This window comes from Rhinatrema bivittatum, chromosome 1 (genome assembly GCF_901001135.1).
Source record: "Rhinatrema bivittatum chromosome 1, aRhiBiv1.1, whole genome shotgun sequence".
In the NCBI taxonomy this organism is placed as follows: domain Eukaryota; kingdom Metazoa; phylum Chordata; class Amphibia; order Gymnophiona; family Rhinatrematidae; genus Rhinatrema; species Rhinatrema bivittatum.
In genome coordinates, this window is record NC_042615.1 from 161,131,594 (window position 1) to 161,151,053 (window position 19,460).

General features: G+C 43.3%; 1 protein-coding gene across 1 annotated transcript in view; it reads left to right on the plus strand.

Moving 5' to 3' along the window:
• Positions 1-19,460, plus strand: part of RFC1 (replication factor C subunit 1) — a 311,481-nt gene that overhangs the window by 106,438 nt on the left and 185,583 nt on the right. Inside the window, exon 7 of the mRNA XM_029605127.1 lies at positions 5,629-5,706. Within this exon, the coding sequence (XP_029460987.1) occupies positions 5,629-5,706 (78 nt within the window). The remainder of the gene's footprint in view (positions 1-5,628; positions 5,707-19,460) is intronic.

Here is a 19,460-nt window from a genome sequence, read left to right on the forward strand (position 1 = left end):
GGTCCTAATACTTCTGATATTAGCCTTCGTTCTGGTTAAGTTCTGGTTTACAATTTGTATGTTTCCACTTTATTCATTCTATTTATATTATCGCAGAACCCCTCAAACAGAGATTTCCTTTCAGTAAAGCTCTATCTCCTTTCGTTTAATGAGGTGTTGTATTTGTATATAACAATACTTAACTGTACTCTGAAAGGGTATGGGTTCTTCTTAGTGTTTGGGTAAATGCCAGGTTCTTGTGGCCTGGTTTTTGGCCTCTGTTGGAAACAGGATGCTGGGCTTGATGGACCCTTGGTCTGTCCCAGCATGGCAATTTCGTATGTTCTTATGTTCTTAAGGCTTTACTTGAATTATCTCAAAGGGATACATCCTTTTATCCCCTGCATAAATGTTCCAGTTGATAAAGGATTTTTTTACATTTCTAGCTGCAAAACATAAAGAAGGTACCTTCCAATCTCTTCTATACAGAATATCAGATTTTCTACCTCAGGGACAAATCCCAGTATCTCCAGTACATAGAGATATTTCATCAGAACCCCTGTGAGGTGGTTCTAGCCCATGGCTCTCCATTGCAGCAGTCTGAGAACTTACACCAGGAGTATATCCCTCTGAGGTGACCCAGGACTCTTCCTCAATCACCTTCTTACATAAGAACATAAGTATTGCCATACTGGGTCAGACTGAGGGTCCATAAAGCCCAGTATCCTGTTTGTAACAGTGGTCAACCCAGGTCACAAGTACCTGGCAAGATCCCAGACAGTAGATAGATCTCATGTTGCTAATGCCCAGAGATAAGTGGTGGCTTTTCCCAAGTTTATTTATTTTTTTATTTGTTGAGTTTTATTATACCATCACAACAGTTTACAGGATTCAAAAGGTATTCTCTTAACATATGTGAATTAAGGGTATAACAGGATACATATTATAAACATAAAGTTATTCTTTTTATAGTCCAATATAAAATCATTTTTGAATGAGAAGGGTTTGCTTGGTGCTGGTTGATGACTTGTTTTTGTGTGGTTTCGGTTGGTAATTCTGTTGGGTGTTCGGATGTTGTGATACTTGATTGTCAATGTAGACTTTGTAAAACAGCCACGTTTTTAGATCCTTCTTTAGATCTTCTTTAGATCTGGTTTATGGCTTTCTCCAAGAATTCATCCAAACCTTTTCTAAAACCAGCTACGCTAGCTGCCTTTATCACATTTGCCATCGGTGAATTCAAGAGCTTAAATTTGCAATGAGTGAAAAATAATTTTCTCCGATTTGTTTTAGATGTGCCAACTTCATGGAGTGTCCACTAGTTTTTGTATTACTTGAAAGAGTAATAACCGATTTCACATTTATCCATTTTATTGCACTAGTATTTTAGAGACCTCTATCATATCCCCCCCTCAGCTGTCTCTTCTCCAAATTGAATAGCCCTAACCAAGAATCTTTCCGCATAGGAGAGCCGTTCAATTAGCTTTATCATTTCGGTTGCTCTTTTCTGTACCTTTTCTAATTCAGCTATATCTTTTTTGAGATGCAGTCTCACCATGAAGCGAGATGTAATATGACATTCTCAATTTTATTCTCCATTCCTTACCTAATAATTCCTAACATTTTTTGCCTTTTTGACTGCTGCCGCACATTGAGCTGAGGATTTCAAAGTATTGTCCATAATGACGCTCAGATCCTTTTCCTAAGTTGTAACTCCTATTATCTGCAAATTTGATCACCTCACTCATTGTTCCCTTCTTCAGATGGAGGGGGGACTCCCTCTCTAGCAAGATGTATGGGTCTAGCAACCAGCAGAGCTCTCTCTTCATTTCATGTGAGACATTCACCAGAGTTGTCAAAGGTTGGGTTGCTTATCCCATAAGGAGCGGAGGCCCCATTTTAGCACTTGCATGTGGAGATGGGTTAGAACAATTACATATACCGATGCCGCCATGTGGCCTCGGTGCATGTCTGATTTGGGTGTTGTCTGATCTGTGTTCATTAAACAATGAGCTAGGGACTTGAGCACATCCACTCAATCTGCTGGAAGAAATGCACTCTCTTGTAAGGAGTCTATCCATGCCTTTATGAACTTGATTGTCTGAGACATGAATTATGCTCTAGCAGGCCTGAGCTTAGAGGGACATGTCAAGGTTTATAATGTTAGTGCTCTGATGATATTGGCTGCTGCATGGGATATTGAAATTTGCAAGACTGTGATCTGGAGTTCAGTCCACACATTCACATCCCATTATGTTTAGAGATATCATCTCTGCTGTATAATAAGATTAAACTGTCTGTTCTCCACAGCCTTTTTTAGGGGTAAAATACTCTCTGGAGGGGGACAGTACTGCAGAATTTACAGAGCTGCAGTTCCGAGTACAGCGGCTTAATAAACCCCATGGTATTTTCTCCTGTGGAAAAATACTGAAGGTTAGTAGCCCCTAAAAATGCCACCCAGGGCTACCATCTTCTTAAAGAGCCATTGTGGTCTGAATCTACCCGTCACCTTCTCATGAGGCAATTGAAGTATGTAATAAAAGTTCTAAAGTGAATGAAATCCCCAGATGACGTTTCTGCCTTTCCCAAAGTTCCTTCCCTTTTATAACAAAGCCTGACCTCCTTTTCCCTTACTGAAATATCCCTGGTGGCACCATTTTTCAAAATGACTCTGGCTGGCCGAGGTCCTACTATTGCTCCTAGGGGGTTATTTGAGCCACTATGTCCCTTTAAGGAATGACTCCAGGGGCATTGGGACGTGCATTAGCTAACTTTCCAGAAAATTACACAGCTTGTGACTTTTCAGGTAAGCCATATTATTTTATTTACATGGGATTGCCTAGTGATGAACTGCTTTGCAAGCATTTGCATGCAAAGAAGCTCATTACCATACTTGCTTTATTAGGAGATAATGCTAGTATGGTTAATGTGTTTACTGTGCATTAAACGTCTAATGCTACTAAGTAAATAGACCCCCTTAGATTGTAAACCCTTTGGGGACAGAGAAATTCCTACAGTACCTGAATGTAATCTGCTTTGAAAGGGCTGACCAGACACAAAAGAGATAATATGAAAAAAAATAAAATCATGGGTGCTGGGGGAGTGTGACACAATGGGGATTTTCCTTATTGTCAATTGGTAATTGTATTAACTCACACAGCAGTCACGACTTTACCCTTCCATGAATGCTGTGTGCCTGTACAAGATATATTGACATGTATTGTTTATAAGCAACAAAAAGCTAACAGGACTAGGGAACAGTATCCACAAACATCTGTATTACAGATAGTTTATAGCCTGATATATGATAGCAAAAGATAATTCTGAGATTTGCATTTTGGATCATGATTTGCTGGAGAAGTGCTTAGGCTGGGTGTGTAGGTCTGCTGCCTTGACAGAAGGTGGACCAAGAAGTTCCATGATGACAATTTGTGGCTTGAAAGCTACTAATCGCATTTCACTTCCTGAGCAGAAGTAAGACGTAGGTTCTTACTGCTGTAGGAGTTTACAGAATATGAATTGATAGTTCAGAAAATTCCCATTCTTACTGCTCCTTAAGTACCAAATGGGACTTTCAGCCTATAAAATCAATCGACTAATGTACCATTTGCCTCCACATCTTATACAGTGGATGTGTGCAAGTGAATAGGAGTTGGACCATTCTCCTGCAAGCTTCAGTGGACTTTTCCCTGTAGCACTTTTTGAAATAAATATATTCTCAAAGTTAGATATAAATCAGAATAAAAATGGGCATCTGTAAAGAAGTCAGTCAAATGCAGATAGGTAAGTTCAACAAATAGTTACTTTTAGTTTTCTTAAGCTTATTTTTCATACATCTAAAATAATCCAGGTTTCTGGCCGTTTAAAAATGTTTTAATCTAATATTATTCATCTTGGCAGTTTTCAAGCAAAAAGGCACACTGTCTTGGGCACAGATCCTGTGGTAAATCTCTGGCAAGATTTTTGATGCAGATTAGAAAGATAACGTAGAAACAAGTAATACGATGGCAGATAAAGACCGCTAGGCCCATTACATCAGCCTTTACCCTTATGCAGAGCCATTATGGGAAAACATACCATATTGCTTTCAAGTGGGTGCAGCCGTTGCATAACTGGGACATAACATCTCTAACTGGAAAAACCTTTTATAGCTTGTGGGCTTCTTGATGTCGATGTCCTTCTGTTCGTGGACTCTGAGTGGATCTTTCCCCAAGGCTGCAGCACTCAGGTTTTTAGGCTTGTTTCGCATGTAGGCCTTTCTTATATTCCCTTGATTGGTGATCTGTGCCGCTGCATGAGAATGGTGTAGAGCTCAGTGATGCTTGTAGATTAAGGGACTGACAGTGCCTAGCTGATATTGATATTTCTTGTCAATGTCAATCATACCAGCTTGGACCAGTAATGACCATTTGTGGGCACAGACCCTCACAAGCAGTGATAGTGCCTAAATCATCATTGTTTAGTAAGTCTGCCTGCACTCCATCAACCTCCTTCTCTCGAGTCTCAACCTGGTGCTCAATACTTCCAAAACAGAACTCCTTGTCATCTCCCCTAGCGATAATAACACTGTCACCAACAACGCAACCATTCCACTAGCAACCCAGGTGAGAGACCTTGGAGCAACCCTAGACTCAAGACTGAACTTCAAAAAGTTCATTAATACAACAACTAAAGAATGCTTCTTCAAGTTACAGGTCCTAAAACAACTAAGACCACTCCTACACTTCCATGATTACCGTTCAGTGCTCCAAGCCATTCTATTTTCAAAAATTGACTACTGCAATGCCCTACTACTCGGTCTCCCCGCCTCTTCTACCAAACCTCTACAGATGCTACAAAATGCAGCGGCCAGGATTCTTACAAACACATGTTGTAAGGATCACATCACTCCAGTCCTAAAAATCCTACACTGGCTTCCCATCCACTATAGAATACTCTTCAAGACTCTTACTATTATTCACAAATCGGTCCACCAACAATCCTCACTCCAACTCTACATCCCGCTTGAACTTCATGCCTCCACAAGGCCGATCAGATCAGCATATAAAGGCTCTCTCCAGGCTCCCCCAAGCAAAGCCATGGTCCACAACTTCATTCATAAACGAGCACTCTCGACAGCGGGGTCCGCTCCATTGGAATTCTCTTCCCCCCGATATACGCCAGGAACAATGCCAACTATCCTTCAGAAAAAAGCTGAAAACCTGGCTGTTCGCCCAAGCATACAGTTGAGTAGCCCCTTCAACCTATATATATCACTACTATTCTAGTTCTCTCCAGTTGTTTTAGGTTGAATCTGTCTTTTCCTCCAATGCCCATGTTTATGCTCCCTGTTCAATGTAACTTTACCTTCTATATTGTTGTTAATTGGTTTTCACCTAGTTCCATTGTAAACCGGTACGATAAGACCTCGTCTTGAGCATCGGTATATTAAAAGAATTTAAATAAATAAATAAAATAGTCTAATTAACTTACTCCTCCCTTTGGGTGGTTTTATTACATTGCCTTCAGTGGCAGCTAGCAATCTTCTGTGAGCTGTCATACGTTACACATTTCTCTGGTCACAGTATACCTACCCTATCACAGGATTATCTTAAGAAATGTTGCTTGGACTGTTGAATTAATGTACATTTCCCATTCTTTGATATATAGGTATCGGGAAGTACTGATGCTGCTTCTTTGAATGATGAGGCCATTGCTAAGCAACTTCAGCTTGAGGAAGATGCAGAGGTAAACGTGATTTATGGATATACGGTCTTCCCCATGTTTGCCGGTATCTTTCAGCATTTTCGATTCACAGCAAATTAGGTATGTGCCGCTGTCAGTCTCGTTTAGCACACATTAATTTTGTTAGCATACAATAAATGTATTAGCATACAAAAATCATTTAGCATATGCTAAAACATTTTAATATGTGCTAAATGGGCTTTAACTTGTGCTAAAAGCATTTAGTGCATGCTAAAATGAAACCACAAAACAAAATTAAAAAAAAAAAAAAAAAGGAAACCAAACCACACCACCAATAACCTTTTGGCTGTTCACCTCTGCAACAGATCTCTTCTGACCAGTTAGGTGCCAAGAGAATTGCTATTTGTATGATAGTATCTACAAATAGGAAAATTGATTAAAGCAGCCTTCCTGCCTTACAGTCTCAAAAATCCTCTGAATTGAAATGATGCTCATGTGTATATACGGTTAGTTTTATTCCTTGCTTTTTTCTGAGTTGTGGATTGATGTGTGCTGTCCTCCTGAATGCTTTTCCAATCTCAGGGAACCCCCCTATTCTTGAAACAGCTTCCTGTCAGGTTCAACAGAAGGGAAGCCAAGTGTAGGTTACCCATAAGGGAGTCACAAGTTCACAAAGAAAAAACTTTCAAAAAAAATGTTTTTTTTTTCTTACAGTGCAATGTGCTATGCTTCTGTACTAAAACAGAGGTATAAGATTCTGGTCCTAAAGGATTGCAGCCAGTTTGGTATCAGGATAACCACAATAAAGATTTATGAAATATTTAAGAACCTGGTTCATTTGCATAGCTTGGTTACCTTGAAAACCAGATCTGTTTGCTGCCTTCCAGGACTAAAATTGTAAAGCCTTTTGCGAAACACAATTTTTTTGGTAAACGGTTTAAATTTCTACTTTTACAGGAAGTTTTTTCATGTCCTTAATATATATAGCCATCATGTCCTCTCAGGTGACAATGTCTTCCTAGATAGATGCTCGCTTTATTTGGGGGGCGGGGGAGGGAAACGACCAAATTGAGGCAGGTGAGAGCATAGCTCACAGCTGTGACATGAGGACGTAGCCTCTGCAAATTTGGCATCATTGCTCCTCCTGCTTTGTGCTGAGGCCAGCTGTTGTTAGATGTGCATGTGCACTAAGCCTAAGTGTCACAATACAATGTCTCCTGCTCTCTTTAGCTGCTGGAGCTACTGGCAGGATGACGTTTGCCAGCTGCAATAGGCTTTTATCAATCTTCCTCTGCCCAGAGCTGGTCCCAGTCTGGTATCACCTCTGTTCTTCCAGTTAGGCAGTATTGAACTTCTTCAGCCATGGCAGATTTCAGTCCACTGCCTCTTCTCTTCATATGGTAGGAAGTTGGAGTATCACATCAGCCATGTCAGATCGTCTCTTTGCCTCTTCGCTTTATTCAGTGAGTAGTTAGGGCACTCTTCCAGCCATGGCAGTGTCTAGTCCAGCAGTTTCTCTCTTTATATGGTGAAGAGTTGGAAAACTCTGCTGGACATGACTGATCTCTGTCCCACATTAATGAAAATGGAAAATGTAGTTTAGAAGGTGTTAAGTGCTAAGCCATTTTTTATGACGCTTACCCAGGGATACAAGAACACTTAGATTTTGTAGAAAGTATAATTTTTTTATTGATCAATATAAGTTTTCTTGGGAGATGCTGATGCCATTTCTCTGACAAACTGACCACCAGCATCTTGTTGTATATATGAACTGATCCTTCTTTTATAGGTAAAATACAATATGGTACTAGGTTAGAAAGTCTAAAAGTGCGTGACTACCCAGAGAATAATTTACATTGATTGTCATGTCAACAGCATGATAGATTATCCCTAAACTACCCTGATTATTTCTCCAAGGTGGGGCCCCTTTACCATCACTCTTTAGATAGTTCTTTGTTTTGTTAGAATCTTGTTGGTCAGGGCAATTATCACATCTTAGGCTGTGTTTACAGATGCCCCTGTAGTGATAGTCTAGCCTGAAGTTCCAACCGTTTCCTTCTGCTTTTGTGACCCTATAATTAGGCATCACAAAGTGTCAGCCAGCTTCAACTACTGTCCAGATGTCCTTGGAATTCCTCCAGGTCAGGCTCAATAAGACATTTGAAGTTCACATAGCCAGAAAGGCTAAGATAGTAGAGGATTCTGGGTCAGTTGCCATCTCCATGTTGGTTCTCAAGCTCAGGCACACATGATGGAAATAGCTCCTGAACTCTATAACCCATGATTCATAACAAAGCCAACATATTTGGGGAACAAAAGTGCTGGCATCACTTTCCGTTCTCACCTGCTGACAATTGTGTGATTGAGGAGTATTTACTATTCTCTCTGGAGCTGACGTCAGTCAATGGGATACTTTCTGTCTGACAGTCCGAAAGAAGCTCATTCTGCATTTATTTCATTTCACTGTGTAATAAATGTGAAAAAGCTAGTCGAAAACAACTGGTTGAATAGATATTGCCTGAAAATTGAAATAACCCCAGATAGATTACCAAAAGGTCTCATACTTTTCAAAGTGGTTTTTATCCTTGGAGGAGCACGTTAAGACTTAGAATGATTATTTCAGGAGTTGCCATCATCAGACAATAACCCTCCAACTATCTGATGTCAGTTCTTGAAAGAATCAGCCAAGTTTTGCATTCCTTTATGTGACGTTTCTTTCTAGAGGGGCTTTGAACTCCCTGGATATGACATCAGTTGGTGACCGTTTTTGGATGATGAGCAGAAGAGTAAATGTTGAATTGAATGTGGGAAATGAAAGATGTAACCTTAATGTCATAAAATAGGCACCTGCAAGATCCAAAGTACTTATTTAATCAAGCGACATACAGTTGGTACAGAGGTGCCTTAAAACTCGAGGTGTTTTGAGCATTCATGTAGAACTGTATACACAGATATGTTTGTTATCCTAGGACAAGCAGGATGGTAGTCCTCACACATGGATGACCTCATCAGATGGAGCCCGGCATGCCACTATCCATGCGTCCATGCGGGGTCCCTCTTCAGTCTCTTCTTTTCCGCGTAGCTTTTGCCTTGCGGTTGTGGAGCTCTGCTCCCTTCACAGTTTTACGTTTTTCGACTTATCTGCGCTGGTTCCCTCTTCTATTCTATTGGTGCCTCGATAGCGGTGCAATAAGTTTTTCTCGTTCTTTGTGTTCGATTCCCGGCAGTGTCATCCTTTGGTGTCTGCCGGTCATCGACCACTCGATGGCTTTTTTTCATGGCGTCTTCGAATTTTCGCCGATGCCCCTAGTGCCCACAGACTGTGTCTATCACTGATCTGCATGAGTTCTGTATCCTCTACCTGAGGGCATCGCAAGACATCCGGGGGTGATGTTTGTATGATCCAGTGGCCCCCCAAGGGTTGTCATGCCCATTTAGATAAAATGGAGAAGCTGTTCGGGTCCAAGAAGTCTGGACCCATGACTCTGGTGTTGGGGGCTTCAATGCCCAGAGACCATGGGGAGTGTATGAACACATATCCATCTGTGTCCACTCCTCTACCGGGGCCCTCTTGAGAGAGAGGGGACGGGGATAGGCCATCTTTGGTGTCATCGCACTCCAGGACAACAGGTTCATCTCCATATTCGGCACCAGGGAAAGACTGGGCTGAGCACCGAGGGAAATCTCGGAAGCATCGCTATTGTCGCACAGCACCAGGCTCGGGTTGGCACCGGCGGCTGCCGTGATCCACCCTGAAACGACCCCATGGAGAGGAGGCATCGACCCCCATCGAACCCGGGAGACCTAGGCATTTTCCACTGATATCTGTGCTGGGCACCGAGCTCCCTTCGGGTTCTGAGGGAGTTCTGGTGATGCCTCCTCCTCCTTCCGGATTTGCAGGAGGAGCTGGACCGCAGGGTGCAGCTGGCGATGTTCTGAGCCCTTCAGGGCATCGAGCGGCCAGCTCCACCTGTGCTTCCGCCGGTGTTGGAGCCTGCACCTGCATTGTTGGCACCACTGCTGGAATGCCTTGATGTACTTTCTACGCAGCAGCTGCCAGTGCCCAAGAGTCCCTCGATGCCCCAGCAGCCACCAGGGCCTCCTTCCTCTGGAGTAATCCCTGTTATGGGTTCCAAGGAGGAGGATGATGTGTCGCGGCCCGAGGCACCGTTGAGGGCCTTGGGTACCCCGCCTGGTATTGCCCAGTCCAGCCCCTGGTCTCTCGGGGACATCAGTGCTCTCTATGCTAACAGAGCCCTTGATACCCTCGGTGCCTTTACTACCAAGACTGAGAGGCTTGGGCGGAGGCCCTCCACGGGGGTCCTTAAGGGACCTTAGTGAGGAGGATACCCTGTATGATCCATGGGGGGGTTGATACCTCTGCGTCGTCTTCTTATGACTCAGGGAATCTTCCCTTGGACCCGTCCCCTCCAGCTGAGAGGTGTCATGGCAAAAGCCATTCTTTTCCAACTCCTGACAGAGGAGGATGCTCGTCACAAGATGCTGGAGATTCTCCAGTTTGTGGACGCCCCAAAGGAGGTGATGGCTATTCACATCCATAATATCTTTAAGAGTTACTCCTTCGGATTTGGGAGCACCCCATCTCGGTGCCTCCAGTAAACCGAAAGGCAGATGTTGTCTATTTGGTACAGCAGTCCTTAGGATTTGAGAGTTGTCAGCTCCCACATCAGTCAGTAGTGTTGGAATCTGCCCTCAAGAAGGCCAAGCGCTCTTGCACTTATGGTTCTGCACCTCCGGATTGTGAGCATAGGGTGTTGGATGCCTTAGGTAGGAAGATGTATCAAGGTGCTATGTTGATCACCTGAATTGCTTCCTACCAACTGTACATGACCCAGTACACTCGGAAACTCTGGAAGCAGGTTCAAGAGTTGTCCAAGCACCTGCCTCAGCAACAGCAGAACGCTTTCTTGGCAGTTACCCAACAGGGTCTAGAGTGTGGCAAACACGAGGTACGGTCTACCTATGACGTGTTTGAGATGGCGGCTAGAGTGGCAGCGGGTGTCATTGGCACCTGCAGGTTGGCCTGGCTCTGAGCCTCTGATCTCCGGCTGGAGGTCGAGGAGAAACTTGCAGACCTGCCCTGTACCGGCGAGAACCTGTTTTGGGGATAAGGTGAGAGATGCTGTGGCTCAGTTGAAGGATCACCATGAGATCTTCAGCATCTCTCAGTCAGTACGTCAGACCCACTGTCTTCTGTCCGGAGGTCCTTTTACTGCCAGAGGAAATACTATTAACCGGCCTCCCATGCCTGTATGCAATGTGTAAGTTCCAGGGGCCGCTCTAGGCAGCAGCAAATCCCAAGCCCCAGCCAGCACCCCAACAGAGCCCTGCTACAGGTTTTGACTGGCGGTGTGGGAACATAAGCCTTGTGACCATACTTTCGGTGCTGGGATCTCCGGTTGGAGGTTGGCTGTGGTCCTTTGTCAACCACTGGCCCCAGATTACCTCGAGCCAGTGGGTCCTGTCCATCATTTGTCGAGGGTACAGATTGAACTTCCTGGGTGTCCCCACGGACTCTCCAACCTGCCCATCATGGGGCCAGTCACCACATCAGGAAATTCTCTAGACGGAGCTCTCTGCCTTTGTAATGGCCATAGTAGCAGAACTTGTACTGCTGCGGCAGCAGGGATGGGGGTTCTACTCCTGCTATTTCCTGATTCCAAAGAGAATGGAGGGACTGTGCCCCATCTTGGATCTACAGGCCTTGAGCAAGTTTCTACGAAGAGAAAAGTTCAAGGTGGCTTGCTAGCACTCTGATTCCCCTCCTGCAAAGAGGGGACTAGCTTTGCTCCCGCAACCTGAAAGACGCTTACGCCCACATCGAGATCTTCCCTGGTCACAGGAAGTATCTATGGTTTCTCGTGGGTGAGAGACACTTCCAATACAGGGTGTTGCTATTTGGCCTTGCTTCAGCCCTAAGGGTCTTCACCAAATGCCTGGTGGTAGTGGGGGCACACTTCCGCCAGCTGGGGGTGCATATCTTCCCCTACTTGGATGATTGGCTGGACAAGACCGCCACCCAGGAGGGGGCACTTTGCTTCTCGTGCGTGACCATTCAGGTGCTGGATTCCCTCGTGTTTGTCAACAACTACGTGAAGTCCCTTCTCACCCCATCGCTTCAGTTGGATTTTATTGGGTCTAATTTTTTAGCTCAAATATGTGTTAATTGTTGTTTGTCTTTTGTGTTATTTGTGTGTCATGACACCTGAAGAATGCAATGAATGAATTTGTGTCAGTTCAGTGAAATATATGTTTCTATGTAATGTCTGAACACTTAAGTTGTTTGTGGTTCTGACTATTGCATGTTACCTAATAATAAAGTGGGAATATTATAGTAATAGTATATATGTAGGAATTACTAGATGCAAGGAGTTATGGCCATGATGGAATCTTCTCACTGATTAATTTGAATTTGTTTTGCTCTTATATTAGGTTTTGATTCGTAACATACACATCTCACTTAATAATGAATTAAGAGGCTATGCTTCGATATAAAAAAAATACACCATACTGGGAGAACTGTATACGCCATATGTCATTGATTTCAGAAATCATCCCATCCTTTGCCACAGAAGCCATCTTGCACCCTTCATTATATGAACTGAAATGTTCACACTTCTTGCCTGATTTTCTCTTTGCCTGTCTTGTTCTATGTTAGATATTGTTTTCTTTGGTTTTATGAGGCAATGTACCTTTATTTGACATGTGATAACTGATTGTCATAACAAATATTTTTATGATATACCTAGTCAATATCTGATTGTCATAACAAATATTTTTATGATATACCTAGTCAATATCTATTTTATTAGTCTCTACATTCCAAGCATTTTGTAGCATTTTCCAGTCCTATAACTTCTAATACGAATATGCATTTACTTGCTGAGCCAGCTGAATGATTGCTTGATATGTTCTCCTTTATCTTTATCTATGGAAGCTGGTCTAATCACATTCAAGGTTCAAGATGGATGTATAATTCTTTCTCCCTTATTTCTTGTTTTTATTTTCCTGACTTCCTTCACTTTCCTATGCAAGGACTCGTCCAGGTGGTTTGGTAGCTTTACAAGGACATTATTTTGTATGTGGACACAAAGCATACCGAGCACTTTCCCACAGGGTGGGCTGGCACTTGTTTCAGTGCAAGTGTTTTATCCTACACACACATTTATCCAAATTTGTCTGTAATTCCAAATGTTTACTCTAATTATTCCCGATTGAAGAGAGAATTGCAGCAGTCGTTAGATTTCCTTAATTCTAACAAAACCTCCCTACTTACTGAAGGCCAAAATATAGGGTTAGCCATTACAGGTGTCATTCCATTAGTTACAGGGATTCCTTTTTCAATTTATGGTACAATAATACAGCGCTTATAAGCCGTTTTAGAAGTTATGGTTTATGAGTATGCTTTTAACTAAACTATTAATGAATTATCACAGCCATATGCAGAACCAAATGATTATCTGTTATTATCCTAAGGCGCGGAGTATGTGTTATTGTAAAAAGGACAATGTTGTGTTTTCACGGATAATAAATTCTGAATTAGTGATGGATTTGGTCACCTGCGCCAAAGCAGTGGCGTCTGTCCACAAGAATGACCACTGGTCTACCTGATAGGAACAGCTGGTAAACTGGCTCACATCCCGAGGGGAAATTGCAGGAGTTTCTTGTGGTTTGCTCTGGTCCTTCTTATAATTGTGATAGCAGTGTGTATGTGTTTGCCTACCTGTTTATTGTTTATGGGCCCAAACAACGTCTCCTATCACCTTGAACACGATCAACATTCAAAGGTCAAGTATGACACAGAACCTCTATGCTTCCCTCGATACAGCAGCTTCCCTGGAAAGGGACCTCCTCAGGATGAGTCATGTTGACAATGACTGGTAAGATCAGAGTATGCCCTCTGACAACCTAAGACAGTCGCATGACCCTGATGGTGATGATTGTCCCAAACATCAAGAGGGAAATGAGGATTTAGGTTAATTGCTGCTTTAAGAAAACTGCCCCATGTTGACTAGTAACTGGAATAAAAAGGCCCGAAGAGCAAAAATGTAATTGTCAGCCCAGAGACAGAACAACTAAAAGCTGAGAATGGCGTGAGAGTGCAGAGTGAATTCCTGATGATAAAGATGCCAAGAAAGCAACAAGAACAAAAGAAGTACTGAATAAGCATAATATATGATGTCTGAGAGGCACATAAAGGAAAATTACGAGCAAACGTAGGGATAAGAGAGGGGAGGGGGAAGTATATAAGAGTCATGTTTAACAGTGTATAAAAGACTAAGACAAATTTGAAACGATGAGTAAACTGGCATTGCTCAGAAAAACAGTACATTCTGTAAGCTGGGCTCCATTTACTTCCTTAAGGAAAACACAATTTTGATTTCCTTATAGTTTCCTCTATCTTAACTTTGTATGCATGCATGAAATAAACAATCCTGCCAGCTCTTATATTTATTTATTTATTTATTTATTTAGCATTTTTATATACCGACGTTCTCGATACAAATATCAAATCAGGTCGGTTTACATAAAACAAAACAATCGCGGTGAGGCGTTACAATAAACGGAGTTTCAGAACATGAGAATAAATATTAAATAAACAACAGTGACTCATCAAATGACGAGAATCTATATAGTAAATAACATGTAATAAAATAGATAATGGTGTAAATAACTAACTTGAAATAAAATAATAAATAGAATAGTATAAAATATATATGTAAAGACAACAGTAACTCGTTATGATACGTGAAACATGTAGAGAATAACTAAGAATAAATGATGTGTTAATTTGGGATATACAGGTATCAGGGACCAATGTTTATGTGCCTGGTTATGAGTAATGCATGGGCTAAAGAATTAATGCATCCACAAGTGGAACAATCAAACAGGTGGGCTGTCAAATAACGTGGATTCATGTGGAGATAACTAAAAATAAATGATGAGCTGAACAGTGACCAATGTTTATGTGTTTAGGTATCAGTAATGCATGAACTAAAGAAGATCTCTAAGATCTCTAAGCTACATAATAAATGTTATGTTTTGAAACCGAAAAGATGTTTGTCCTCTCTGGGGAGGAAACCAGGCGGGGTAAGTTTCAAGGTTTTAACAGCCCGCCTGGATAAGTCACAGGCCCGGGCCTTTCTTCCTCTTGATCGGGCACTTGCCCTGGCATCTCTGGCGAGTCTGGTCAACTGAAGCTGACATGTCTCAGCCTGGCTTCTGCTTCGTCTGCTGGGTCACATGGCAGCATCTGTCCACATCACTCCCTGGGCTCCGCTTGCATATGTGAAGGGCTCAGTGAACCCTGTGGTCTCAGTGGCGGCAAACCACCCAGGACCTAAGTGTACGTGTTCACGTGACGCCGTCTCCATACCTTCTTATCCTAGTGGGAGAGTCTGAACAATCGGGAGCAGGGGGTTCCTTTTCAGCTCCCCTCTCCTCCCACCCAGGTTGTGCTCACCACAGAAGCTTCCACCCTGGGTTGGGGTGCGAATGTGGACGGCCTCCACACGCAAGGCCTCTGGTCTGCCCAGGAAGCTCAGTGCCAAATCAACTTCCTAGAGCTTTGGGCGTTCTGGCATCACTTGTCCAACTGAATGGTAATGATTCAGACAGACAACCAGGTGGCAATGTGCTACTTGAACAAGTAGGGAGGTACAGGGTTGTTCCCTCTGTTTCAGGAGATTGTCCAGATTTGGTCATAAGCTCAGTCCCAGGTCATGCTGCTTTGAGCCATATACCTGGCTGGGATAGACAATGTGGTTGGTGGACTAGCATAGTCGAGCATTCCAACCCGAGTGGTCCCTGGATCAGCCGGTAGCAGATCGCATCTTCCGCCTTTGGGGGGGTTCTGGATGTGGACCTCTTCACCTCCCCTTGCAACAAGGTGAGCCGCTTCTGCTCCCTGTATAGGGGAGACAGAAAGCCAGCCTCTGATGCCTTTGCCTGCCATTGGAGCAAGGGTCTTCTGTATGTGTATCCTCCACTTCCTCTGGTGTTGAAGACTCTCCTGAAGCTCCGGTAGGACAATAGGGACCATGATTCTCATCGCCACCCATTGGCCGAGGCAGGTCTGGTTCCCGCTCCTGTGGGACCTCTCTGACAGGGAGCCGATCGGTCTGGGGATTTCTCCCGACCTGATCATGCAGTTTCAGGGCAGGCTATGCCATCCCAACCTCAGGGCATTGTCCCTGATGGCCTGGATGTTGAAAGGCTAGTTCTGCAGCCCATGACCTCTCTGACAAGTGTGTCTTGAGTCCTAGGTGCTTCCAGGAAGCCTTCCACCAGCAAGTCTTATAGCCTGAAGTGGAAGAGGTTTTCCATTTGGTGCAAGAGCCATTGTTTGGATCCGTTCTCTTGCTCCACTCCGAAGTTGCTTGACTATTTGTTGCACCTTTTGGATGATGGCTTGAAGACCCAACTCGGTTGGAGTACACCTGAGTTCCATTGGTGCTTACCACCAGGTGTTGACAGTTCGCCTGTCTCTATGCAGCCCATTGTGGGCTGTTTTATGCGAGGCTTGCTTCAACTGAAGCTCCCCCTGTGGCCTCCTGTTGTATCCTGGGACCTCATCATGGTGTTGGCTCGGCTCATGAAAGATCCTTTCGAGCTGGTGCACTCCTGCGACCTGAAGTACCTGGCCTGGAAGGTCATATTCTTGGTTGCAGTAACTTCGTCGTGCAGAGTTGGCAAACTTCAGGCATTGGTGACATATCCACCCTACACTAAATTCTTACACGATAGGGTAGCTCTGCGTACTCACCCTAAGTTCATGTCTAAGGTGGTGGCGGATTTTCACCTTAACCAGTCAATTGTTCTGCCCCCCTTTTTTCCTAGGGCCTCATTCGCACCAGGGTGAACGGGCTCTGCACACCTTGGATTGCAAGAGGGCCTTAGCTTTCTGCCTTGAGCAGACAGCAGGCCACAGGCAGTTCACACAGCTCTTCATCTCTTTCAACAAGAACAGATTGGGAGTTGTGGTTACCAAACAGATGCTGTCTAACTGGCTGGCGAATTGCATTTCCTTCTGCTATGCGCAGGCGGGCCTTCAGCTTGGAGGCCATATCAAGGCTCACTCTGTCACAGCTATGGTGGGTTTGGTGGCCTACTTGTGAGTGGGCCACGTTGCTGAGATCTGCACACGTTCGTTGCCCATTACTGTCTGGACAGAGATGGCTGACACGACAGCAGTTTCAGCCAGTCTGTCCTTCGGAATCTCTTTCAGCTATAGAACCCAACTCTTCCTGCCTAGGGTCCTTTTTTCAGATGCAGGCTATCTTCTTCTATTTCCCACAGCGCCGTTGTTATTATGCTCGTTGGCATCAGGTTAGGTACATGTTGGATTAGTAAAGTTCGGGAGCAGCCTGTAGCTTCATATTAACCCATGTGTGAGGACTACCATCCTGCTTGTCCTAGGAGAAAGCAGAGTTGCTTGCCTATAGCAGATGTTCTCCTAGGATAGCAGGATGTTAGTCCTCTTGAAACCCGCCCGCCACCCCGCGGAGTTGTGTTTCTATTGGATTTGTTTTATTTTTTCGTAATTCTGTGTTACGAGACTGAAGAGGGAACCTGCATGGATGGGTGGATAGTGGCATGCTGGGCATGCTCAGTGTGCCAGTCAAAGTTTTCTGTGCTGGGCTCCATCTGATGATGTCACCCATGTGTGAGGACTAACATCCTGCTGTACTAGGCGAACACCTGTTACAGGTAAGCAACTCTGCTATCCATGCAACAAGAGAAGATACTGTGTTCATTTTATTTTGTGTGGTATTAATGTTGTCTAAACTATCTTATTGACATTTGTGGTAGTTTTTTTTCCCCCTTTAACCGAAAGCTGGTTTAGTGATGGTTAGTCATCGATAACTTAGATTGCAGCTGTGATGCTGGAACTCAAGAGAAACTGTGGCAAACATGGCTCCTTGAAGCGATCCAGTCTTATCATGTCATATGTTTTCTCTGAGATAAGGTCATCAGTCCTGTTGTATTTGCTGGAATTGATTTGTTGCATGAGACAACCTCCTGTTAATAAGTAGCTGAGCCAGGAACAGACCCCTCTGGTTTTCTTAGCTGAGTATATGTGCAGATTAAATGGTAACCTGGATATATGAGTGTTGTGGATACTGAATTATAATATCAAACTTAACTTTAGTTTATTTAGTTTCTTTGTCATGATGTGCCTTGATTAAATTTTCAAATTGAAAATACACAAATTCCCTTTTTCCTATCTTTTGTGCTGATCTACATAGAGTTGAATTATGGTATGTGTGCTCTTTAGAATGATGTCTCAAAGCATTGGTCTTTGGTACATACTGTGGTGTTATCTACTTATTAGTTCCATTGTTTCACTGTGATTATTTTTTATTTCCTCACATACATTTTTTTAGATGTTCTTTGCAATCAGTTACATAGAAATAAAGGCCAGTAAATAAGTTGTGGATGGTATCTTTTTATTGGACTAACTCCATGTATTTGTGACTAGCAATCAAGAGCTCTTCTTTATTTATTTATTTAGAACTTTTTTATACCGCCATTCATGTGCAAAAGAACATATCAGATCGGTTTACAATGAAACAAAACAAGCATAAACGAATGCATTACATAGAACAGGGATAAATGAACTGGGAAACAAACGGTTACAAATAAATGCAGGGCTCTTCTGTATGGCAAGGAACTATTATGGAATGAAAGGTAATGACTCATAACTGTGGAAACTAACTTGGGAGCAAAGTTAACTGTAAGAGGAATTACGTCGAGAGAGAGAACAAAACATGAAGCAGGGTGGAAAAGGACTAAAACGCAGAAAGGGGGATGGAGAGGGGCGGAGAACATAATCCAAAGTGAATAGAGTTGAGAGAATTAAAAAATACATTAAAATAAAAGAATTAGGATCAGAATTCAAAATTAGGGATAAATTAGAGTTGGACGATTAACATGTTTTCGATGCTATGAATGGATCAGGAGAACGAGACAAAAGTTGAGAGCTGAGGGTTAGTCCGGATGTTGACGAGCCTAGAGGGAAGGGTAGGTCCTTACAGAGTTAAGGAAAGGCTTGACCGAAAAGCCAAGTTTTGAGTCTCTTTTTGAAGGTTGTGGTGCATCTTTCTTGCCGGAGATCAGGCGGGAGAGCATTCCATTGCGGAGGACCAGCTGTGGACAGTGCTTGTTTACTGAGAGAGGATTTGGCAGGTGGGGTGTAGAGCGTGTTTCTGTAAGCAGTTCTAATCTGTCTGGAGGGTTCGTAGGGACGAAGAGGGATATTAAGGTTGAGAGACGTGAGATTGTGCAAGGCTTTATGAATAACCATTAAGACTTTGTATTGGATTCTATATTTGATCGGGAGCCAATGTAGGTTCCGCAGGATGGGTGTTATGTGCTCTCTTTTGTTGGTTTTAGTTAAGATCCTGGCCGTGGCATTCTGCAGCATCTGCAAGGGTTTGATGGAGTTTGCTGGGAGTCCAAGAAGAAGCGAATTGCAGTAGTCAATTTTTGAAAAAATGATTGATTGCAGAACTGTACGGAAGTCTTGGAAATGTAGGAGGGGTCTCAGCCGTTTAAGGACTTGTAATTTGAAGAAGCAATCCTTTGTAGTTTTATTGACGAATGACTTTAGGTTCAGTTGCTTATCCATGATGACGCCGAGGTTTCTCGCCTGGGAGGAGAAGTTGGTTGAGCGGTGAAGAGGTTGTTGGCTGATGGGTAGTTGCCATCCTGGGAGATGAGGAGGAGTTCTGTCTTGTTGGTGTTAAGGATTAAGTTGAGGCTAATGAGTAGAT